The following is a 26,473-nucleotide window of genomic DNA, read 5'->3' on the forward strand; positions in this document are numbered from 1 at the left end:
TCACATATTGTCACAAGAAGGCCCGGGATAAAGAAAATATACAGTAGGTGGTGAAAATCATCTCTTTATACTGGTATACCGCACCCTGAGTGACATTTTTGTGTGTACTTTAATTTAAACTCTGCATGTTCATTTGATTATGAACATACAGTACCCTAGATAGGATTACGCCTCCTGAATGAACGTGAAATCATATATGATAGTATGATAGTATAAAATGCCTTCATGGGAAATAGTGTAAAGTTTTTTCCCCATGCTGGGTTAATTCTAACTGCAAAGCAGGTTATTATTTTTTTTCCCTTCCTTTTTATTTAGCAGGACATCTCAAAAGCTTGTTAACATATTTTAATTAAAAGATTAAAACTTTAGATCATAAGTCAAGGAGTAAATGGTACTTTTTGGTGTAGAACCTGATCTATGTCTAAGTACACAAATTTTAAAACATTTTTAACATTGAATGAAGCACTTTCTGACTTTTTCTGTCAGACAAAGATTTGATTATTGTGATTCTAAATGTTGATATGAGTTTCTTCAGCAGCTAAGCAGCTCTGGAAAGAGGCCCAGCGTGTGATACTGAAACCAAAAATAATTATTCCAAGGGTTTGCTAGCTAACAGCAGTCAACAATTACAATGACAAAAGGCTGCCTTAATAAATCAGTGAGTCTTGTCTTATTAGAGACAGATGAAATGAAGAAGAAGCTTATGCATTACCTGTAGTGCTGGATTCTAAAATACCTCCCACTTCATTTGCTGTATGCACACATACAGAGCGTATACACCTATTTCTTTTCACTCCCATCTTCCCTAGGCACGGCACCGATTGATTAGATATTGAAAATGGCCTGTCAGCGTGTTTTTGAGAGGTACTCATCTGATAATGAATGCAACACCTTGGTTGGGAGCTAATTATATTGGAGACACAACTTGGTTCTGCTGTCTTGCTCTCTCAGTGTTGGCCCCGTTGGGAGACAATGTCATGCGGCAACACAGCCCAATGCCCACATTAAAGATTTCCAATGGCCATGCCCACTTACTCTAACTCAAAATTTGCTCCGCCGCCAGCTACGATGACACAGTCAGAGACAGTTTCAGACTGATAGAGAGTATAACGCTAAAAATGACAGTGACAGACACAGTTGCACAGCTACCTGATCTGCGACAGCACGGGCCAATTTGTCCATCCTGGAACCAGCCTCTGCAATCTTCTTAGCCGCATTGATCACATCTGAGGAGTTCTTCAAGGGGCCTTTGCCTCTGGGAAAATTCAAGGAGTGAGAAAGAAGGAAAAAGGGAATGTGGGTGGAGTTGCAGAGGCAGAGGACATGCAGAGCTTCCCTTTAAAGACTGATCTCACCCCTGTGTCACACAAGCTCATACAGCAGCTAATTTGCTGTAGCTGGCAGGAGGAATAAGAGACATGACACTCAATCAACAATACAAGATTTCCCATATAATGGATGTAGCAAATACAGCATACCTTTGTCCCTAATGATGTATCATAGAGATGTGCTCTTGAAGCACAAAGCAACAAAAGATTGCTGTTTTTAACAGTAACACAGGATACATTTTAGAGGAGTTACAGTAGGAAATAAAACAGGAGAGGGAAATAATGGCCAACAACTGAGGCTGTGATCTGCGTTGTGTTTTCTTGATTTGCCAGCCTGGGGAAACTTAATGTGGCTAAGATAAGTGTGTTTGTCTGTGTGTGATGTCTCATTTTTAGTCAGTGCTAAGCTGACACTCAGTTTGTTCATACCAACCTGAGGGTCAATGCCAAGTAATAATGGTGCAGTTACAGCACCACAGCCATAATCACTCATGACTAATCACTCATGGCTCTGATTTATTTTTTATTTTTAGTTTGTTCCATGCCATATCAGTGGATCACAACTCCATACACGAGACAGATAACCATCAGTTAGGCATTAGGGATTTCCCTGATATATTGAGCCCAGATGGGGGAGATTGAGAGGAAAGCTGCTGGCTTTTAGTAAACATAAGTGACAAGACTCTTAATGAAAACAGATTATCTATTACAGTATATCTTTGAATCACAGCGTTGCTACATTGTCTGATCAAAACAAAGGTTGTCTGGGTCACTTTAACAAAACAGTTTGCAGCTCTGGGGCATTGCAGAGGCACATTTTCTCAGCAATCCCCCTTTACTTGATGCTGCAATATTTTTATAAAAACAATGGATCAAAAGACTACCTGTATGTAAAAAGGGTTGTTCATAGTGCTGAACCCACAGAGAATTACCCTAAACTGTACAGAACTTCAGCTTTTTTAAGCTTAGTTTTGGTTTTATGGCACAACATTTCTGTTTTGATTCACTCTCACTGCTCTCATCAACCTGTTTTCAGATGCACCAGGCAGCTGTTTGCACTGAAAAACCTCTGATGCCAACTGTACACTACATACCCAGCACCAAACGGCAGAAAGACAAAGTTAGCAACTAGCTGCTGAACATGGTGGAACATTTAGCAGCTAAGAAGACAGTTATTTCCCTCTGGAGTTTGTGTATCTGCTAGATGTGTAAATAAGCTGCTGACAAATTAGCCATATGAACTTAAAATATGATAATACATCAGTGTTTACAGCTTGTTTCTACTGCCTTTAAGTGGCCAAGTGGTCATTGCAGGTTTAAATTTTGTTGCTTAGTATTTGGTGTCATTTTTACCTGGTGAAGTCTGTCATCTCCATCATAATCATACACATCTGCTTGGCCAGCACAATGATGTCATTGCCGTTGTCATCCCACTTGGCCACTTCTGCATCTAGCTTGCACTTCTCCTGTCTGAAGCTCTCCACCTGCTCAGCAATCTTGGCCTTCTCCTCCTGGGGAAGCTGTGCCATGATGGCCTGCAGGCAACAGGGGAGTATGGAAGAAACAAAAGCATTAGAGGAGGAGTAAGAGGTTTTAAGGGAGTACATTTGAGCAGAATAAATTAGGAAGATGGCTCAGAATGAGGGAAATGGCAGAGGAGAAGACTTTAGGTAAAGGAAGGAGATAAGGTTAGGGAGTAGAGAACGATAGGGAAATGAGGAAAGGGGCGAATAAGAACAGGGATTAGTTAAGGAGAAAGAGAATAAAGAAAAGAATATAAAGGGGAGAGCTGTAGCACCATTTGTTCTATTTTTTTCGGTCCAGTCTACTTTTTAATCCGTCCTACAAAACTTGAACGTTAAGTTTGGAGTCTGACTATCCCTGCCCTTCTGAAATGCTTCAAAATAAAGTTCTAAACTTTACATTTAATGACTGGACCTTTTCAAACCCCTTGACATCTTATATCCATAAAGAGCAAATCCATTTTTGCCTTCATTTTTTTCCTCAACAGCCTTTGGGGGCAGGTCCAAAATGGCATAAATCTTGTGGCAAGGTCACAGGCGCAGTAAGTACCCGGTATTATTTGGGAGATAAATGTATAATTACCTCGCTTCTTAGACCAGAGAATGAATAATGCATTTGTTCAACATTATGTCAAGGAGGTGAGATGGAAGGAAGAGTAACCTGGTTTCCATTAGGTCGATTCTATTGACTCGAGAGCCAGAGAGAGAAAACGAGTACAGTAAAAAAGAAAAGTCACCATTGTTTTTTAACCTCATCTATTATTGACTGTCCTCCAGGAATTGCTATTCTCTTAATGAAATAATCGCCCTTGTCCTCCTTTTCCCTCTTCCTTATTCCCTCTCTCACAGCAAAGCTGGTGTGTGGGGGTGCGGGGTGAGCTCAGTGAGAAAGTGCGTTACTTTGCTCATGTCCCCTGGTAGATGTGTCAGGAGGAAAATGAAAACAAAAAAATATAGATGACTTGTCTTCCTGAAATTCTTTGAAAGAAAATAAGCAGGAATGGGGGGGGTGAAATAGAGAAAATTGAAATTACAGACAGAAATAGAGAAGCATGGAGGCACAACTTTCTCATCACAGGCCAACAGATGTGTCCATGAGCTTTGGCCTACTGATCACTGTGTGAGCAGAGTGGTGCAAAGCTTTGATGGCGGTTAGCTTGAAAAAAATAAAACCCGAACAGCATAAACAAACAAGCAAAACCAGCCCCCTCAAGCCCAGTGTAGATTTCCTCTGCTGCTGGTGCCAAGACACACAAACAACAGCGCGACACAAATCCCATTAAACAGCGTGTGGGGTGAAAACACTGCTCACGTATAAAACAAATACCAAGTTAATATGTATTTAGACTACACAATGAGGAATAAACTATTCTAACTATACTTCCAGTAGGGCAAACTTTACAATTTGCAGGTGTGCTTGCAAGTGTTGCTATGAATTATGGGTTGCACACAGTAGGCAGCGGGTCTGGGGTCCCTGTACCACCATTTATTTATTCTATGACACAACATCTATTGTATGTCTACCCAAGTCCAGACCCAAGTCAGCTCACATGGCATACTCTTCTCACTGCAACACGTATCCAATGCACCCTTTCAATTATGGCAATATGCTTAAGCTGTCAGTGCCCTGCTTTTGCTTTTGCTGCCATGCCTGCTGCCACACCGCTCACCTGAAAGCTATGCTGCTACTGCTGCTGTTCATACAGCATTTCAAAAAGCCCCACCTCCATCCCAGCATCAACCTGTAGGCTCTGAGTCTAGCGGGGAGTTACTATTGTCACTCCCCACTCCCTGCTGTGCTGAGCTTGGTGTTTCTTTGTGGGGAGTGACAAGGTCAGAGCCTACACGGCAAATGTTAATGCTATACATATTCTGCATTCACGTAATAATCCTTTCCACATGGTTGGCTGACTGAACTTTTAGTCCTGCTTGTTTGAGTTTGTCTTATATAACACAACAGTAGCTGTGTCTTACTTTTAAGAAAGTTTTATTCATGCTGTTGATTACAACTATGACCTGTTTTTAGATTCAAATCACTTTGAATAATAGTACAAATATTTATAGATATAAACTTGAGGACTACAAAAGGCATTTTAGTCCTGACACTTTAAGGGTGCTTGTGATCTCAGCTTGTGGTTCTGGGCAGTCAGTGACTCCCTGGGTTATGGTTTGCTGATTACATGTTCATTTTTAATGTAGCCAAAAACATAATGTAGGCAAAACTGTACTGTAATTGCTGCCTAATCAATAGCGACACAGGTGAGTGCACTGTGCCACCAGGCAGATCTTTCTGACATCAGGACTCGAGGGCGGTCGTTAGCATATCTTTGCTGCTCATATTATTCCTGCACCCAACTGTTGAGGCATCAATTATTCACTTATTTCTATAATTACACCGAACAGTATGCCGCTGGTGTCAAAATGGTGGGTACACCATTGAGAAGAAGTACAGTTATGGTTTTGCTAAATGCCATTGTAACGAGTCAGATAAAGAATGTAAATTGAGAATCCAAGTATTTCTAGGTATGGCTATTTCTGTAAGTGCAATCAAAATGTTTCCCCCCTGTATTCTGCACATAAGAGCTGCATTAAACCAAGATGAACTCCTCTCCCAAACAGCTAAAGGGAGCACGAAGTCTCTTGAAACTCAACATTTTGGATTGAAAATTCCTTTTCTAAAATTAGGGATCAAGTGAGGTTGGGGAGAGAAAGTGAGGGATTTGGTTGGTATTCAAATTCACTCTGAAAATGGTGTGACAAAAGAGAGAGAGCATCAGGGAGGAAGAGAGAGAGGGGTTCTGAACACAAAAGAAAGCTGCAGCGCAGGGGTTAAACACACGAGCCAATTGGGACGTCAGGGGAGCAGGAAGGCACTTGGTGAAGCCCCCCCCGCTCCCTCTTCTTCCCCTGCTCTCTAGAATTCACTTATCCCCAAATCCCTTCCCCTACTTTACTGATAACAACAAGGAGCGGGCCTTGGGAGCTTAACATAGTGGCAAATCCGGCCGAGGGAGTGCTGTGCCAATACACTGCGACTCGGCTACGTCTGCAGGGATTAGCGCGCTTTCCGGGTTTCTTCACCAAGCGCGGCGTCTTGAAATGACTTTAATTTGTTTCATTTGAAATAAACTGCCCAGACACTCAGAGTTCAATTTTATGGATGACCTATCAACAGTGTTATCCAATCACTGTGTTAAAAGATGTTGGGTGTGTGTATGTGTGTGTGTGTGGGGAGGGAGGGAGGCTTTGTGTCCTGTGCATTATCCGTGGTGTGTTATAGAAGGAGAGTTTATGTCTGCATCTTCTAATAGAAGGAGACACTATGTACAGGCCTCCTTCCCCTGTGTCTTTTTCTGCCTTCTCATTATGCATGTTTGCTCTAATAACTTAGCATTATGTGTAAGTATAATAGAAGTGACAAGTGGAGCACCACATAAGACAAAGCACTGGGAACAAAGGCTCCTTGGACTGCCCTGGACTTGATTTGATTTCTTTCTACACTGATCAAGTGAGGGACAGTGAGATCGAGAAAGTGAGAGGGAGATATCATGCCTGTGTCCTGTGTGTGATACCCGCACCCTGGAGGGGTTTGGAGGGATCATGACTGTAAACCTCAGTGTGCTCATGTCAGCTCCTATGGAGAAAATGGATTACGCTTCCTCTTGTCTGTTTGAATAGAAACACAGAGCACTAGTGTGCGCTTGGCATGACCATGAGAGGACAGCAAGCTTTATCCTGGCATGACAGGCTGAGGCTGAATGGGCAGATCACCAGTGGTTCACAGCAAACACATCTTTTATGGATGTGCTTGTCCTTCTGTGTGTAAATGTTTAGTCTCTGAGGGCATAACAGTGTCTATGAGTGGAAAAAGCAACATCAATTAACTGTGTGAGAGGCTTTGTCAGTATGCTAGATATATAGTGAGCTATGTTCAAATCGGAGTAATCACGTTTGATAACACACTGTTGTGCATTTATTTGATGCGAGCACAAGTACACAGCTTGCTAATTAAGGTTGCGTGAACAATCATTACAGTCAGCCACGTCACCTTTTAATCCACCGTATATCACTATATTACAGCAACAAGTTATGACAAAGGGACACACTGTGACTTCAGACTGTTCCCAAGAAGAGCAGCCCACTCAAAGCACAGTTGAGTGCCAGGAAAACTAGTGAACAGTTTGGTGCTGTGAAGCTCCTTTGTGTGGCAGCGCTGGTGCGTCTAAGCTCAGATGGCCTTGCAATGTTACGCTGCGGGAGCCTTAGTGGGAGTATACATACAACAAACTCAAAGCACTTCACACCCAGGACCCCCACAGTCATCCTGGAGCAGCTATTGTGCACCCGAAGGCTGTTCTTTTTCTTCATGGTTGGATTTCCAGTTTGACAATGCTAAACTTTTTTGAGTTATCTCTTAGTTCAACAGTTTAACTGAGTAATTAATAAAACAAAACTTACATTCTCGACTACTAAAGAGTACTTCAAAATCAAATGAGATCTAAATGGCTCTTTGTCAATTAGGATTTGCTTGACTGTCAAATATGGATGTAGAATTTGGATTATATCAATATAAACACAGAAACGTGTTGAAATGTGAAATTCATATTTTACTTTTGAGTATATATTATATAATTTGTCATAACAGGGCTTTAAACCCATGATCAGAGTGTCCCTGAGCCAGTTATTATTTTCAGAATAACATGCTACTAGTTCTGAGAATGTCCAAAAAGTGTGATTTGGACACGGGAGACTGCTGTTTGTTTCCTCTTTCCTACAGACAGTCAATGTTTTCTTTTAACCATGAACGCGATCCTTCCCTGACCTCTACAAAGTAGTCTTTTTGAACTGAAAACACAACATTTCCCTAATCTTCAACAAGTAGTTCAGGTGCCTTAACCTAAAAAAATCCTTAACCATACAAGTGCAGATCAGACAAAGGTCATATGAACAATTTTTGTAACAATAAGATGTAACGGTTTTAGAAGGCATTAACAAACGTGTTGTTCTGCCAATCGGGGCGTCAGTTCAAAAAATGCTCATTTGTGTTGTTTTGGCAAGCAATGACAAACAACATATTTTGTCATTTAGTTTGAAGGACTTGTTGGCTGCACTCACAGTACATGATATTAAAAACTGATGCAACATTTTAAAATAGACTGGGTATTTCATTGAGAACTTCCATTTTTAAAATGCTGAAAGAGAATAATTAATGGGAGGGAAACTAGACAGGACAGATAGATGTAAAGCAAGGCCATGTACATTCGGAAATAAGAAATAATCTTCCTCTTAATTCATAATTCATTAGCAATAAAACACACCCTTGCTCAATTCAATACACTCAGGAGTTTTGCAGCTACAGTCTTAGTTGGTCTGTTTTGACCAGTAGATTACGAAGGCTAATGTTAGCTAGCCAAACAAACTTGATAGATAGATATTACTACGTAACTGACATTACTGAGTCAGTTTGCTGACTTTATGACTCTTCTCTACTTCTGCTACTGTTACTCCATGATTTAGCAGTGATCATTATCATAATAAGCTGCTGTGTTGGTTTTATTTATTTCTCCCTTCTTTGTGCATTACCCCCTGTGTGTGCGGACTGTGTAGAGACTCAGGCAGTATAATACAGGCCTGTGCCACAGGGAGAGGCATTGGGCCAAGTCATACTCCTGCCATCCACAATCCATTCAACATGCAACACACCGCTAAAGCCTCTGTGTTACTGGAGGGGAGCAAGCACTGATACCCTCTTAATGTTCTTTAAGCTGGGCCCAAGTGAAAAATTGCTAATGTGCAACAAAGCCCAGACCCTGGTGATTGCGACTGAAGCCTTGGCACTGTCCTATACTGTATTTTGTATTTTGTCTGGCATCTGAAGGGAATTTGTTAATTACTCCTTTGTTTATGATTGCAATTTTACACCTGCCTTCCCTAAACAGTGTTTATTTAAAATAATCCCGCTTGTTATGATCATCTAAATGGACTTTCATGCTATGTAAGTGGAACTAGTTGGACGAATTGATTCAAGTATGGTCAGGGAACAGGGGTTGGTGTTGGGGTGGGATGCAGTTCAATTTGCACCTCAGCCTACTACTGAAGCAATAACACTACAGTCACTTACATGATGAATTTGAGCTTGTCGTCCAACCTTTACCCAAACCAAATAGATGTTACCTTTTTCTGTATTTTTTTTCCATAACTGAGGCACATTTGAGAAGTTTCACCACAGTGGGGAAGTGAACATCCACTCACCCGAGCACTCTGTCCAGCAATAAGCTGGTCATCTTCAGTCTGGACACTAGTCCTGCTGCGAGTATCATAGTCTTCCTGTTCAAAGTCAGAGTCATCTTCTAGCTCCTCTGGTGTCTGTGAGAAACACAAAGATAAAGTCGGTGGGGGAGAGGGAGAGAGAGACTGAAAAAGAAAAAATCAACTCTTAAATTCACAGTTGAAAAGGGCAATTTTCTTTGCCTTCATACCCCACTTTGCGGGAAACAGACAGCACATGTTCCCCTGTGTTGTCATTTCAGTATATAGTAAATAATGGGGCGTTTTAGCTCAAACCAAACTCAGCAGTTGACAGACAGTGATGTCACATAATTAAAAGAGTCAAATCTCACATATTATTCTCTGAACGTGGTTTAAATGGACATATTTGTAGGTTCCCTCTAGAGTAGATTTAAACAAACAATGAAAGGAGGGGGAAATGGCTGGAAGAGATTTGGTGAGTTGATCTAGCAGTTTTTTCCATACCTCCTTCCCTCACCTATGGTCTTATGTCAAATTAAATAACAAATGGGTGACACTCTTTGAAAATGCAGAAATTAGGAATTATAGGTATTTTTCAAATTAACAGCATTAATGAAAAATAAAAGATACCTGATAGGACAGAAAAACCCAGCGGCCTTTTAACACAGAACTCATCAACAAAATAATGAGATGAAAAGTAGAGGCATAAATAGCAACAATTAGTCACTGATTGACCTCAGAATAATGAACATGTGAACAACTTGCATTTGAGCATTATTCATTTGCAAATATCTGGACCTATTTGCACAAGACTAATTTTTACACAGAGTGGTTTAACTTTAGGATTCTTTTTTTCATTTGGTCACTTTATGAAATGGAACGACTTATCAAGAATTTTTACAACTGAGAAGACCTACCACCAACATCTACTCAATAGTATTAATATTATTAATATAATTTATTTAATTAACATTAATCAACATTTTTAGCCTATTAAAGCTTTTAGCCTAACAGTAAGTCAAAGGAGAAGAAAACTACAGCAATGCACTGTTGTAGCGCTGGTACATGTAAAAATTATTGTCAAAGATATATTTGCTACATTTGGCATTTGGCTAATGTCAGATGCCTCGAAATGTAGTTATAATGATCTAACAACTCTGTCAGTAATATTGGTTAATAAGTTGCTTGATTCGTTTCTCACAACTTTCAAAATATTTAAATTGGTTTGTCAAGCCATGACTCGACGATTAGACAATATTTTGTGGATGGTCTATGCATAAATTGGAAAATAAAACACGGAGCAGTGTTATATTTTAAAGAAGAAGCAACTTAAATACAACAAAATATCTGCAAAATAATGCTTTAATGTTTGTACATGAATATTTACATTGTTTGTCTCTGCAATTAATCTTATGTTTATTTATTTTCTTTGAAGATGTATCATGTTTAAAAATAGCTGTGTGCCGATTGTAACTGCTTAACTATTATTATTATTTTAAGTTATATTAAGTAATGGCAGTCCATTGATTTCTCTCTTTTTTTATTTGAAAGAAAAAAAATGGCAAGCGCAGAATGACAAGTGTTGTGTAATGAAGGAAGCACAGCATTGCTCCATCATGCTAAATAATTGCAAAAGCATCAAATAAAAAAATTGAATATAATTGAGTTATATTTTTTGCATCTGCTTAGAGTGAGAGACTAAATGATTAATAAGCATTTTTATTACTTTTTGCTGTCTCACTAATTAAGATTAGTGGGTTAGCCAGCTAACTTCAACACAGGCTTGTTGATCTCATGAAGCATGAACTGTGCTACATCATCATGGTAACACAAGCTGGATGGCTTACCTGCTACAGAGCAGAGGATCAGATCAAAACATATATATATGTGTAAAATCATCATTCCTACATGATGCTGACATTTATAAAAAGCCCTGCATTCACAGTGATGCTGTCACAGTTATCCTTGGAAAGAGCACTGTAAGTTATATTCTATTTATAGACTGCGAGAATGTTGCCTCTATAATTATAATTATATCAGATACATAGAAAATGTTTTACACAAAACCAGTGATCACACTGGTTCTAAAACAGGAATTATAATAGATTTAATAGAATAATAGATTTATTTGATTATTTGAATGATCGTTTTTTTTTGCTTGGTTTTGAAAGTTATGTGTCTGTATTCCTATTTTATCCCACTAAATCATAATATTTTTGTCTCTGTATTGACCTAATTTCCCAATGGGAAATAATAATATCATCTTGTCTCAAATTAAACACAGCACACTTGACAACTCTTCCCACCTTAATGTGAATGCATTTATAGCTGGTTCACAAATCCAGGGTAATAGAACCAGATGTTAACCAACTTCGTGAAACTGGTTATTCAGGATAGCTAATTTCAAAAGCAAGTCAAAGAATCCTAGGGAAGATAAATGTAATAGATAAATTAAGGTAATTAACATGTAAAAAAAAAAACAGTTGTTATTTGCAGGTAAGATAATTCAAATGTAAAATAAAATGCAGTTATGTAAAACAATTACAAGAAGAGGTTTGGAGGTTTAAGATCAAGTTTCTAAAATGGCCAAAAGGTACAAGTGTATTGATTTTAAGATGAGATGCACCCAGCTGAGATGCTGGCAAACCACAGAGTCCAGTGCTGCTATGTTTTTCTTCCATCCGAAATCTAGTCTGGAGTTACTCTTTGGGTTGAGTAACGCCAGATAACACAAAGACAGTCTGACTAAGGTCATGTTAAGACAGACATTACAGCACTGTGTGAAAATAACCCAGTCCCCTCATTCATTTCAATGGGGCCGCTGGGTTGGCACAGTGCGAGTGCCGACAGAGAGGGCTCCGGCAAAGAAAACAAACACAATGTTGTTTGGCAAAAAAAGTTTCTTGGTAGATTGCTTTGTTATGTGCACAGGGTAATTCTGCTGTTTAACTCGTGATCATCGCAGTGGAGGATAAAATTATTATCGTGATAACTTTTCAGAGTCGTAAAAATTCTGTCTCATAGTAATATAAACCACTGTGCAGTGTTATGGCATCTGATAAGCCTTTAAACTCAAGGATCTATTATTAAAATCAGCCTTCTCGGACTGTATTTCATCATCTCACCGGGACCTGAAACAGCACGCCCCCAAACAATGCAGTCTCTTGCACTTTTTCAATGCAGTCCTGCTTTAGCTCTGAACTTCCAGTAGAAGTTGAACTCTGCGTGAGACAGGCTGTAGGTCAGTTTGTTGAGAATGGGAGAGAGTGTCAACACTGGTTATATTAGAGTTGCCAGTCTCTATCCACTGTTCAATTTCACACGTTTCATTCTATCCAGTACTTGCTACTCTGTCGCACTACTCTGCTCTGTATGCATGTGTGTGTGTGTACGTGGGTACATAAAGGCCAGGACAAAACTATGTTTTAGAGAACTTTCAAAATAACTTTACACTTTTCTCAAGACCTGCCTCAATTTTTAAACACTGTGGAGAATTGGTTTCTTAATCCATCCAAGATCTGTGTAAAAATTCTAAAGGAGCCATTACTCGGCTTAAGTGGGAGAAAAATAACACAGCCATATAAAAATGTGCGCAAAAAAAACTATTACATGTGGCACCAACATTTGCTATCTATACAATGGAGTTAGGAATCAGAGAAAGCAAGGATCTTCCAAGTTGTTTCCTCAGAAAGTAATTGAACTTGGATGGGATTATGAAGCCAGCTGGTCCTGGGCAGTTCAACGCTGCCTGTTTTACATTATTTACCAACATCAAATTATTTTCCATAATTAGATTTTTTCCAGAGCTGCACTGGGAAACCTTCCAGCCTGCATAAAGTTGAATAAATGAATTACATGGTGAAGAGAGAAGGGCCAGTTGGGGTGAAAAATGCAGATACTGTAACATCAGAGTGGGTATGTGAGGCAGTAGAGCTGCTGGAATCATGTTGTTATGCAGTATTTACATCATGACATGCTGTAAAATGTTCTGCCAGCATTATAAAACATATCATGTGACAGGTGTGACATCTCAAATGGGGATTTAACAGAATTTTAGATTTCAATTATGTGTTTCTACATCCTTAGGGCAGATATATTTTTGTCAGAAAACATCCACTATTGTTGTTTATGTGTCGCTAAAATGAGAATGAAGAGGCAAAACTGGAAATGTGTCTTATGAGTCAGGGTGAAGTTCACAAGGGGATGAATCCATTGACTCTGGAGATTTTATTCTCATAGGTTTTATGAATACATGCTTTGGTTTCTACCTTTGTAAGATAGATATTTTAAAACTATGAATTAGAGGGTAAAGAGACCATAATATGTGGATTGAAGTGGTTGTGGAAAAAGTAGATCATAAATTTAAAGCAAATAGGTTTAATACAGACTCATTGATTGACTATTCAGCAACACTAGGAAATAAACAAATTATTCAGATGTCTACATTCTCAAAATACCCAATAAAATGGTTTAAATATATGGAGGAAGTCAGAAATAAATTACTGCACTTGGTCTTGGTCAGCATTTTGAAACACATTAATTTCTGTCTAACTCTTGCTGAGCACTTAAACCATTTCAGAGTATTTCAGTGAGTGTTTTCTTTTTGCTCTTTTAGAGGGGTTAATGGACGTACCCTTATCATGAGGACAGCTTTCCTGATGTCACGGACGCCATCGTAGACCAAACGGGATGCATCAATGAACTCATTCTCCTCAAAGGGCTGTGGGGGGTTCGTACTCAGTGCCTCGATAGCTACCTCCACTTGTTCAGCAAAACGGGGCATGACTGCAGGGAGAAACAGGTAAGGGAGGTAGAGAGAGAGAACAAAAGAAAGATATGAGAGTCAGGTGTATCACATTTGTTGGTAAGCTTTCAGAATGGGTGCAAGCTTATCAATTAGATAAAGGAAAATGGCATGGTGAAAGCACACTTATGAGTGTGTAGTTTCTCCAGTTGAGGACATGATCGCAACATTTTCATCTCATCAAATTTTATAGCAGCAGGGTCTTCCCCTGCGTCAGTCTCTGCTCACTTGTGCACTTCAGGAAAAGGCGAGATGTCACCCCAAACCTCTGTGTAAGCAACAATATGCTGTTCACACATTGCACGCCAATTAGCTATTTCAACAGTTCTTACCCAACAGGAAGATTGGCTTGTCTGTTATAGACGTGTTTGTGTGTACGCTGACGTTTGGTATGTGGAAGTGTGCGTATGCGTGTGTGCATGTGTGTAATCTGTGAGAAGATGGCTCTGTGCGCTTCAGTTATACAGTACTACGACGCTAACTTGCAAGCTCAGCCTGTCAAATCACAATGACGCTGAAGGGAAACAAATTCATCAAAGTCTTTTGAGCCAAACAAAAGCCAAGCAACAAAAGAAAAGTCCCTATTGACCATAAAAATGGTTGGTTTTGTTGTCAGTATCAATTGGCCAGACCCGATGGAAGAGCTTTATGCTCTTTGTATGTTCAAATGAATTGTGCTGAATGTGAATAGACATTATTCAATATTCAAGAATACGGACTGAATGTTTGAATATTTAGAAGGCTACCTTTCTACGTAATCTCCTGTTGAGTCACAGTAATTGAATGCAGAGTTTTAATATTGTGCTAATTTTTTTTTACATGGACTCTGTGCTGTAGCAAATTATCATAACAAAAGCTATGGTTTACCTGGATAGACAGTCTCCAGCCAGAAAAGGTCAGTCTTCATATACTGTATTATCTATGGGGGCTTTTTCAAACACCACAAATGCCTATAACCCCACCATTACTTGTGACTGTGCTTCAAGTCCACGACTGTACAGGTATTTTCTATGTATCCACAATAAATGTACATATTTAGAAATTATTTTAGAAATACAGGGAGACAGACAGAAAAAGAAAAAGACAAACACTTTGCTTTTTTGATATGTTCTAAAAAGATATCTCAGCTGCTTTGGAAATAATCAGCAACAAAGATGTATATATAAAGAGTGGATTTTTGGAGAGTAGATACTGATTTAAGATAACACCTATTTGAGAGGAGAAGACAGGTCTAATGAGGACAGATGGATAGGAAAAAGAAAAACAGGGGAAAAGGCAAATAAACTATGGCAGCTTGGCTGGTGAGCCTCCACCAGAAAGCCAAATGTGTGATTTTATTATTATTCTCCACACTTTCCTCCTCTCTTACATGCGGAGTGAACTAAATCAATTAGCCAGCTTGCACTAAAGGTGTATCTGCAGTCTACTTATTTGTCTGATATAAAACATAAGCTATATTTCACCAAACATAAAAGGCACTACAAAAAGTCTCTCCCTTTTTCTTTTCATTTTTAATTCAGTTTAATCCACTTACTGGAGAAGCGTAAAATAGGCTTTTGGGAATTGCCGGGAAGACGTTTTAAATAGAAATATTTAAATGTTCTCCAAGCTCTTAATGAGCAAAGTTGCTGATGGTAAGGAGCAATTTCACTCATTCCAGTTGAAAAATGATGAAGGGAATTAAATGTGACCATGTAGGAATGGATTTTTTTTCACCCCTTAGGCTTAAGCATAGTTTAAGTGAGAAGTTATGGAAGTACAATGAATGCTTAAAAACCTCACAGCAGAGATGGTGCGCCCCTGTGAGGTGTTTAATAAGCTCCAAACAGCACAACCTGCAGTTTTTGATGCCTAAACCTCAATTTTGCATGAATACAGCTCAATTTAGACAATATATTACAAGAGGTAAAATCAAAATCACTTCTATACAAACAAAACCTGTGCTAAATCATGGCGTACAACTTTAACCCTGAAATTGGATGTGTAAAAAGTTTGATTTGTGTTGTTTTTGGAGGATGTTTTACCCCATATATTACAATGACATGTTGAGTAACCTTATAGTTAAATTCTAATATAATGAATACTTCATACAGAATTACAGGAATCCATGAAGACATTGCATTTTGCAATGTATTATATTATTTCTATCACTTTATAATAATGATAGATTTACTATATTACTACTATATTGTTATTATTGTATTTCTATATTATATGTGTATTTCTATATTATATTATATGCTATATTATGGATTCTTTTCCTTTCTATAATATGTATGTCATAGTATTGTATAGTTTTTATTATTGTATTTGTACTACATAGTGTGTATATATTACATATATTGCATACATATTATATACAACATTATGTACTTATAGCTATAGTAAAAGGATCACATAACTACTTATATGTGAAAGCAGAGCCCACAGTGAATTATCACCCGACTCTGCAGTTAACTCACGAACATTACATGTTTCAGCAAAAAGGCTCTAAATCCCCACTGTACGATGTCTGGTCAGTACTAAAGGGCAGACAGATAAAGCAGGTAAACATAGTGGAGCATTTAACAGCCAGTAAAACCCTGATAATTCCCTCAGGAGTTGGTGGAGACCAAAATAGAGCTACAGTAAAAGGTGAGTGAATACTGGCCAGAAACACAACTCCAGAAATAACTGGTGTCAGTGTTGTTTTTATAACTTGTTTCCACTGCCCCAAAGTGGCCAAAAAATATATTTAATATTGTATTATACTGTATCTATTATTCATTATATATAGTAAACACATCATGGCTGCAGAGTTGCACTACTGAACTTAGTTCGCACAATTCACTACAAGGTATTGTACACGTCTCACCACATAATGAATTTACATGAAACACTGAAAGGACATGCAATGTCGAACTTTAAATCTACTTTGGAGAAATCTGAGAGAACAATGAAAGTTATGAGACTTCAGTGCTCCTGCCTTTAGTCTGTTTACTGCTCTGCTCTCCTACACTCTAACCTTGGTCAAAATGTTTCCTACCTCCTCACACTGCAGTGCTACTTTCAAAGCAATTTCCTCATCAGCACTCTCTCCTACTGTAACTCCCACCTCTATTTACGCACTGATTAAGAGACCTTACCTCCTCTCCTTGCAAGCTATGAGTTTGCCATCTGCTTCCCATTTTGGCTAAACCCACTTTTCCCATCATTATACAATGGATACAAATTTAAAGAGTGGCTCATCCGGTTCAGCAACTGTGTTCTATACCATTTTGAGTATTAAAGGAGCACTGATTCACTGTCTATTTCCCCTTTAGTAAAAACTGCTTCTTTCTTCTCTACATTAGTGGCCACTGATGTCACTAATAAGGTATTCTGAAAGATCTGAAAATAAATGCTCAATATTTACGGTAAGTTGCTTTAAGTCAGGCCAGCCACAAAGTCTGGTCCTCGGAGCTATTATTTTAAAAGTAGACAGTGTAAAGTGTCTTTACTTCTATCTCTCAGTCTCTGCTGCACTTCTTTTTAGTGCACTTGATCCACTGATTTACAGGCATGACATGTGGGTGGCTGTGTGAGCATGTGTGTTATTACTCACTGCAAAACCCTGGCTAAATCCCATTTACTGTGCCCCGACGTAATAGCAAGGAGCAACGCCACCCTGCTTCTCTAAATGGCACACTGACTTAGGCCATATATCAGTTTTTTAATCTACCCTCTCCAGGCACCACATTAATGATCAACTTTAAAATTTGTCCCTTTTTTTGAGGAGAAGATTAGTTCAAACACAGGGAGTTAGTGGGCAGAAAAGGGAAGAAGGAGGGAGAGGGGAAAAGAGAGAGAAGCCATAACCACTTTCCTATTAGGCTATTGATTTTTCTCCCTCTCAAGGACACGCTTCAATCCTGGACCCATGTGTGGACTGTCTGTCAGGAATCTATGGCTCAGCTTTACACAGAAGAGTTGTGTGCCTTGGCCGCCTGTATTTGGCCCGGCCATAAATCTGACCACACTCAATATGAGAAAGAGAGATGGTAAAATTGAGACAAGGTCAAAGGGCAGGTGGTTGTGATAAGCATCCTGTGTTGATGTGGCAGCTGCCAGAAAGACAGGCAAGTGGTCGCGATTGGCATGAGTGACCGCGGGCAGAAACACAGGAGAAATCAAATAAAAACACAAACAGCCAACTCAAAGACACACATAAACACAAGCACATACTCAGGCACAAGATAAATGTTTTACACATGCACACCACTGAGAAAAGGAAAAAAGGGGACCACATCAATGAATTCTACTAAAATCCCTGCTCAAATCGCTTAGTGAAATCCTTGGTGACAGTTATTGATTTTTTGGTAGAATCTAGTTAATTGGACTGAGTACCCTCTAAAAAGTATGTGGTCCTATATCCTTTTCCTTTGTTCAGCTACACTTAATCATCTTTCCCCCAGCTATAGATTTCTCCTTGACTGTGTTCAAATCCATAGACATCAGGCCTATGAGGACTGAGGGGAGAGGGAGGCAAAAGTTCACAAGGATCAATAAGTGCTTTATGGTCCAGATCAGATGTGCATGGTAGCCCCTAAAAAACCCAACTACCACCGTTAAGAGAGAAACAGGAAGGGGAAACACAACAGCTCTTCATCAAAGAGAAATATGGAGCCATGAAACGCTGGTCTAACTCTAACAGTTGCCGGTTCCCCGCCTTAACATCTCAATTAGCACCCACAATCGAGGGGACACGAGGTCTCGTTAAAATTTAAGAGAGTCAACAGTTTTTCAGACGGCTGATTAAGACACTGTGGTTCACTGTGTCAAAGGCTGAGCTGGGGTCAAGGAGAATTAAAATGGAGTACAGGCCTGTGTTGGCAGCAAGCTGTAAGTCACTTGTGACCTTGACCAGAGCAGTCTCAGAAAATGCCAGAGGTCAGAAATAAGTTAATAATGGCTAAAATATCCAGACCAACTGTCTGAAATACTGCTTTTAAAAACCAAGTGGGAACGAAATCTGAAGGGCAGGTGGTATATGAGCATGGAACTAGATTGTAACCAAATCACAAACTCACTCACATTGGTATGTTGCAGATTTTACATATTTTTGGTAAATCTCAAAGTTGACAACACACAAATGACAACATGCATCACCTATAGGAGAGCGAAGTCGTAGCAGCAGTTTGGACCTGCAACTGTAGAGATGTTGATGTAGCCACAAACAGGCAAAGAAAGTCATAGCTGCTGAAGTTTTAACACTTTCATCACCTGCAGGCAAATCAGCCTCTGTATTAAGTTTTTCTGACAGTATACTTCTTTATTGTTGCTGTTTTCTAACTCTGCGGCAAGGTTATTGTGGTTTTACATTCAAAACTTCTACCACTTGTTAGCGTGAATAAAAATGTGAATATAAATGCATCCTCACTGTGCCACACTAACCTGCAGTAGATATCAAATATTCAAACATAATATATAAATATAAATAAAACAAATATTCAGACATAATTTGTCTGTGCCTTCCAAAACTGTTACAAATCACTGCTGAAATTAAATCTGGTTTATGATGTGACAACACTGTGGTCAAGGTTTGGTTAGGTTTAGGCACAAAAACAACTTGGGTTCAGGGAAAGATTATGTTTTGGGTTAAAATGACAACTTATGGGATCTTTGTCATCATGGTTACAATAATATACAGTGGTGAAAAAGTGTTTGCCCCCATCCTGATTTCTTATTTTTTTGCGTGTTTGTCACACTTAAATGTTTCAGATCTTCAAACAAATATTAGTCAAAGATAACACAAGTAAACACAAAATGCACCTTCAACAACACCTTCATATTATTGTAGAGTGAGTTTTTCATGTAAAACCTCATTCTGTAAAGCTTTAACAGCCATCACATGTTGAAAAAATGTAGTGGAGTAAAAGTACAGAGTCTCGTAAAAAAAATGCTATCTATCTTAAAATTGTACTCAGGTAAATGTTACTTTCTTCATGTGTAGGGTCGGATTTTGTTAGTCGGATATATTGTGTATCCAGGGTCTAATTACTGAATCTTTTATCTCATTTCTCTCGTATCTTGTATAAAGCATTCAGGTAGCACACTTCTCATTTTAAGCCATTAGACTTACATTATGATGTTAACTCTTAAAAAAGCAAATACATGATAAAGAAAAATCAGTGGGCAATCAATATGATGCCGCAGCATTTCTCTCACAACAGTTATCCATTCGTTGTTCTCAGTAATGCTGACATAATGCTTCTGGGGTCCTGCTGACTCTAAAAACATGCTCCATACTCCATGGAGGATTAATAGAACAGCAGCACAATTATATAGTCTTTGTGTGTGACAAGGTTATGGTCATATGAAACTAACCTTAAGTGTCCATGAGATATTGCTACTGTGCTTTATCGAATAATTACCCGAATCAATTAAACTGAACTATGTAATAATAGAACAGAATGTGCTTAAAATACCATATAACTAGTACTGTAGGTAGTCTATTATGGTGGAGCTGAGCACCAGAAGAGGGGCTCACATGTGATACACGTGACTTGTCTAATGCTGTTGGCAACTTATCAGCTAGCAGGGAGGGAAGCTCAATTATCCTGGCAGATGAAAGTAACGAGCAAAACAACAGATTTAGCGCCTTGCTAAATGGGCTCTAATGGGAGAGATAGAAACCGGGGGAGGGATTGATGGGCGAGAATGGAGAAAAAATACAATAAGGAGGGGGGTGGCTAGTGTAAAAGAAGGATTGTGGTCCGATTTGATTCTTGTGGATGGGTAATTGCTAAATTACTTTTTTCCTTTCATCCTGTGTTTTTGTTTGTCCACCTTTCATAATGGTGCATTTTTTAAAGGTATGTCAGTGCCTTTTAAGGGATTTGAGGAGCTATTTCATAGAAAAAAAATGTTTATCAGGAAAATAAAGACACCAGACTCTTTCTTCTTTCCTTGTGTTTAGACTCTTTCTAAACACAATACACACTAACATAATACCTTAAACAAAGATTGCATTAATGAAAAGGAACACTGACTGAACCACCTGTATGTTACAAAGATACTATTATACAAAAATTGTCATAACATATGAAGTTGTAACACAACCAGTGCTGGCAAAAAATGTACAAACTAATCTTTTCTACTAAGACTTTTCCGAGTTCGTTATGTATTGGGTTTGCACTGGTACGTAACTTACTGCTTCCAGGAAATAGCCACAGCCTTGCACCCCGACATTGACAAAAGCTCTCACTTTCTCCCGCCTATTCAGCGTTTAAATATTATGAAACCAAATGCCAGCAATCCAGGAGGAAGCTTTACAACCTTAAACAGTATTACAAACTCAATGAATACTGAGACAAAAAATATTTTCCCCTCTGGGCTTACCATAATTGTATGCACTCGCTGATGAAATCATTGAGCACTACAAACCTGTATACTTGACTCAACCTAATTCAACTTGGCGGCTGATGTTGCAGTTCCTGTACATACCCACTATTGCAGACACTTCCTGTACATACCGAACTGTACCGAACCCGTATGCCGAACAAGACCCAAAATACCACTTAGGGGCTTTGGGGCTCGCCAGATTCTTTCATGTACCAGGGTCAGGCAGTAGATTCAGTGCTAATTTCTACAGCAGTTTGGTTAATATAGCCTATTAACTACTTATAGTGTGACCACTTGTAGTGTTAGTTAATAATTGTTTTGCATATTAATCTAAATATGTTTATCATCTCCATTCATTTCTTTTTCCTGCTACTGTCATTATACAACATACTGTACATATGTGTTGGTAGATTTAATTCAATTAATGTAAAAAGTATAATCAACACAATTCTCCACAGGGAACCTTTAATGTGGCCTACACCGTAATATTTTGAAAGGGTAATGAAGCATAAATTGCTTTTCTCCCGCTCAATAATGGCACATCCTATTAGCGTGTCCTCCACTTTTGTGGTGTACAATGCCTTACACTTGAAAACCCAGAAAGCTATATATATTCAGAGGTCCAATCCAGTATGTACGAAGCCAACATAACATTCAAACTTCCCTGCACTAAACACAACTCTAAAAGTTCACTCTTTACTCCCTTACTGTGAAAAGTATTCAGCCAAATTTGGGGGGAGCCAATCTTCACCTTAGGTGGGACTTAGACATGTCTTGGCCCTGAGTCTGGTCTACCACAGGGATAAACTCGGGTCGCCTGGAATGTGCCATGACACAGAAGCCACACAGTGACGGAGAAAAAAAAACAGATGAAAAATGGATGAGAGGCAGAGGAGTGAACAGGTGGGTTCCACAGTTTCTATTTCTTTTAAGCACTGTCGCCAGGCTGACAGAGAATCACAGCTCTATTGAGCCATGTATTCCTATAGCCCTCAGTAGTAACAACTTCGCGAGTTTCTTTAATGATAACATTTTAACTATTAGAGAAAAAATTCATCACATCCTGCCCTCAGCCGGTACCGATTTATCTTCAAGCACAGGAACCTTAGAAACAGCTTAAAACCTGATATATACTTAGACTGCTTTTCTCCTATGGACCTTCTTCAACTAACTTCAACAATTAATTCATCTAAGCCATCATCTCTTAGACTCCATTCCAACAAGGCTGCTTAAAGAAGTTTTACCTTTAGTTAGCACTTCTTTACTGGATATGATCAATCTGTCTTTATTAACAGGCTATGTACCACAGTCCTTTAAAGTAGCTGGAATTAAACCTCTTCTTAAGAAGCCCACTCTTGATCCAGGGGTTTCAGCCAACTATAAACCTATATCTAACCTTCCCTTTCTCTCAAAGATCCTTGAGAAAGCTGTCGCTAATCAGTTGTGTGACTTTCTAAATAACAATAGTTTATTTGAGGATTTTCAGTCAGGATTTATAGTGCAACATAGTACAGAGACAGCACTTATGAAAATTACAAATTACCTTTTAATTGCATTGGACAATGGGCTTGTCTCTGTACTTGTCTTGTTAGATCTTAGTGCTGCATTTGACACCATTGACCATCACATCCTATTACAGAGACTGAAACATTCATTTGCCATTAAAGGAACTGCACAAAGCTGGTTTAAATCCTATCAATCAGATCGATCTCAGTTTGTACATGTTAATGGTGAATCCTCCGTGCATGCCAAAGTTAGTCACGGAGTTCCACGTGGTTCTGTGCTTGGACCAATTCTGTTCACCTTATATATGCTTCCTTTAGGCAATATTATTAGGAAACACTCCATAAACTTTCATTGATATGCTGATATCTATCGATCAAGCCAGATGAAACTAACCATTTATTGTACTTGGCCCCTAACACCTGTGAGACACATTATCTAAAGATATAGTTGTTCTAGATGGCATTGCCCTGGCCTCCCGGCACCTCTGTAAGGAACCTTGGAGTTATCTTTGATCAGGATTTATCCTTTATCTCCCACATGAAACAAACTTCAATAACTGCTTTTTTCACCTACGTAACATAGCAAAAAATCAAGCACGTCCTGTCTCAAAATTATGCCGAAAAACTAGTTCATGCATTTGTTACTTCTAGGCTGGATTATTGCAATTCCTTCTTGTCATGCTGCCCTAATAAGTCCCTTAAGACTCTCCAGTTGATCCAGAATGCTGCAGCGCGTGTACTGACAAGAACTAGGAAAAGACATCATGTTTCTCCAATATTAGCTTCTCTGCACTGGCTTACTGTAAAATCCAGAATAGAATTTAAAATCCTTCTCCTCACCAACAAAGCTCTTAATGGTCAGGCACCATCGTACCTTAAAGAGCTCATAATACCTTATTACTCCATTAGAACACTGCGCTCCCAGGATGCAGAATTACTTGTGGTTCCTAGAGTCTCCAAACGTAGAAATGGAGCCAGAGCCTTCAGTTATCAAGCTCCTCTCCTGTGGAATCAGGTCCCAGTTTGGGTTCGGGAGGCAGACACCATCTCCACATTTAAGAGTAGGCTTAAGACTTTCCTCCTCGCTGCCCAAGGTTTCTGCCTGCTAAAAGGAAGCTTTTCCTTGCCATTGTTACCACATGCTTGCTCATGGAGGGATTTGTTGGGTCTCTGTAAATAATATCATAAAGAGTACGGTCTAGACCTGCTCTATAGGAAAAGTGCAATGAGATAACTTCTGTTATAAATTTGTGCTATATAAATAAAATTGAATTGAATAGAGGAGTGAACAGGTGGTGTCCACGGTTTCTGTTAGAGCTAAGACACATCCAAACTGTGGGACACTGGGCATCCAGGCAATTGAGGTATGTTTGTAAGTCACTGACCACATTGGGAAGCTCTGTGCTAGTGGTTGTGTGTGTGTGTGTGTGTGTGTGTGTGTGTGTGTGTGTGTGTGTGTGTGTGTGTTGAACTACTCCTCATGGAAGTAGCTTAACCAAAAGGCTTGTGGCAAAATGTCTAATGCAAGCACAGTACAAGGGCAAGGGATACTGTATTAATCTTCACAATACACTATAATACACCACACCAGCTTTGTGTACAGTACACTAACCAGTCTCAGACAGGAGCTTGATAGACTCCAGTACACGCTCAGTGTAGACCCCAGGTTCGTAGTTTTCCATCTCAGCGTTAATGATATGGACCACACGAGCAGCTCGGCCCCGGATAGCTCCAGCAGTTCGGTCAAGAGTGTCCACATCTCCCTCTTGCAGAGCAATTACGCATTTGTTGACGTCTTCAAGGATGTGGTTCTCTTGGGAGAGGCGAAAAAGAATGACAGTGAATGGAATTGGAGGGACCCAAGTCTTTCTCTTGTTGGCAGAAATAATGTTTGTATAACGTTTGGATTCTTCATGAAAGAATACATTTTCCATGTAAATGGAAATCATGTCATGTTTTTATTATTGTGTGATAATGATTAATATTGTACATTGTTAATGCAAAGATAATTGAATCTAATGATCCATTTTTCTCCCTGAATGTGAATGAGTTGTTCTTTATATAATATATAATTCTGAACAATTCCAATTCTATTTATCTAACCATCTTTATCTTCTAGAAAACATGCCAATAAATTTAACAATGCACCAAAAGTGCACCTCTCATGAACTTAATGAATGTTAAGTAGTGAGATGAGACACCCCTTCATTTTACATAAAATTAAGAACATTTTCCTAAGAAAATGACAAATGAATGAGGGAGATGATGGTCCAAATATATAAAACATACAACACAAAATGCAAACTGATAAAATGGAACAAACCACAATTCAAGCAAAACAAATTCAAGCAAGCCATTTGTTTTCAGATTTTATTTGCTTTCTGACTTTGTGTTTTCTTTGATTTGCACTACTGTTTCATTTTTTTTAATTTCGTGGTTTCTTATTTGTTATTATGCAAATTGTGATTTTGTTTTCACATCGAGCCACCACAACTTAAACTTAAATAAAACTTTGACTGTGAGTGAGGATGTGGATCAGTGAAGAACTTGTGCTGTATTGTCTCATACCTGACACAGAAAGGAAGTCATCAACGGAGGTTATGTCATCCACAGCCTCAGTCAGAATGCGCACCTGCTTCTCCCACTGATCCTTAAAAACATCCATGTTGTCCTGGGCCACCTTGCTTTGGGGGCGGGCAGCCAGAGTGAGGGCAGCGTTGATTACCTGGAATGGAAAAAGGGCCAACATTGTTACACAAGGTAAATAACAACACATACAGACTGTCCTCTCCAAAGATACGGCCGTATAGGTTGTCTGTGCAAGCAGCTTATTATGACCCATGTTAACGTTTATTGTTAGATGGCGACCTCTAGTATACGTAATAATTATAGTGTTGATTATTGTTAGCATGATGAAGAAGGTACGGTACGCCTGTTGCTGGTACTCTCCAATGGTCATGTATGTCATTTTGGGAGTCATTAGCAAATGACCTATTCTGTTGTTTAGGTATGAAGATGTGTTGTATTATGTTAAAGGATAAGGCTGGCATTATTCTATAGTTTTCTTATTGTCAACAAATCCCATGAAAAGACCAAAACCCATGATAATCATGCATTAGTCCATCTCTCAATAGTCTCTGACTTCCCTACCCTGTCTGTGGTTCTCAGCCCCAAGCCCATTTCTTTCCTACTGAAATTGTAAATCTTTAAAACAGATCACAAATAAATTGTTTCATTTAAAAAAAGAAGAAAACTCAAATAGGAGTAAAAAGTGCATATGTTGGGGAATATTTTTAGCTGTCATGTTGGTGCTCCAGTGAGTATTTATGACAACAAGTGGCATATGTGGAAATGACTCAAACTAAACTGTCCATGTTTATCTTAATGCAGAAATATTTCACCCAGTACAATGGTGTGGCTCACTTAAGAGAGGTCTATGGCACAGAGAAATAAGTTATATCAGGCTTTGGCTGCACAGAGAATACTTGTTTGTAGGATTGAATTGCTGGTTTTGGTCTTTTCATGGTATTTGTTTACAATAAGACAAATATTGAATATTACCAAACTTATCCTTTAAACACATTGTCAGTAGCATATGTTGTGTTAAAAAATAACACAAATGTGTGCTGTCCCGAAGCCATGGATGTATTAAAAAGATGTACCGTTTTGCAGCTGGAAGAGAGCATGGTTATCTTTTCCAAA

At 38.9% G+C, this 26,473-nt stretch overlaps 1 protein-coding gene across 3 annotated transcripts in view; it reads right to left on the reverse strand.

Moving 5' to 3' along the window:
* ctnna2 (catenin (cadherin-associated protein), alpha 2) overlaps positions 1 to 26,473 on the reverse strand; it is a 305,218-nt gene that overhangs the window by 10,032 nt on the left and 268,713 nt on the right. For all 3 annotated transcript variants that reach the window (XM_044189180.1, XM_044189183.1, XM_044189181.1), the window contains exons 11-16: positions 25,340 to 25,496; positions 24,384 to 24,584; positions 13,734 to 13,885; positions 9,104 to 9,217; positions 2,682 to 2,863; positions 1,150 to 1,255 (exon numbers count right to left, since the gene is read on the reverse strand). In XM_044189180.1, the coding sequence (XP_044045115.1) occupies positions 1,150 to 1,255; positions 2,682 to 2,863; positions 9,104 to 9,217; positions 13,734 to 13,885; positions 24,384 to 24,584; positions 25,340 to 25,496 (912 nt within the window). The remainder of the gene's footprint in view (positions 1 to 1,149; positions 1,256 to 2,681; positions 2,864 to 9,103; positions 9,218 to 13,733; positions 13,886 to 24,383; positions 24,585 to 25,339; positions 25,497 to 26,473) is intronic.

This window comes from Siniperca chuatsi, linkage group LG3 (assembly GCF_020085105.1).
Source record: "Siniperca chuatsi isolate FFG_IHB_CAS linkage group LG3, ASM2008510v1, whole genome shotgun sequence".
NCBI classification, from domain to species: Eukaryota; Metazoa; Chordata; class Actinopteri; order Centrarchiformes; family Sinipercidae; genus Siniperca; species Siniperca chuatsi.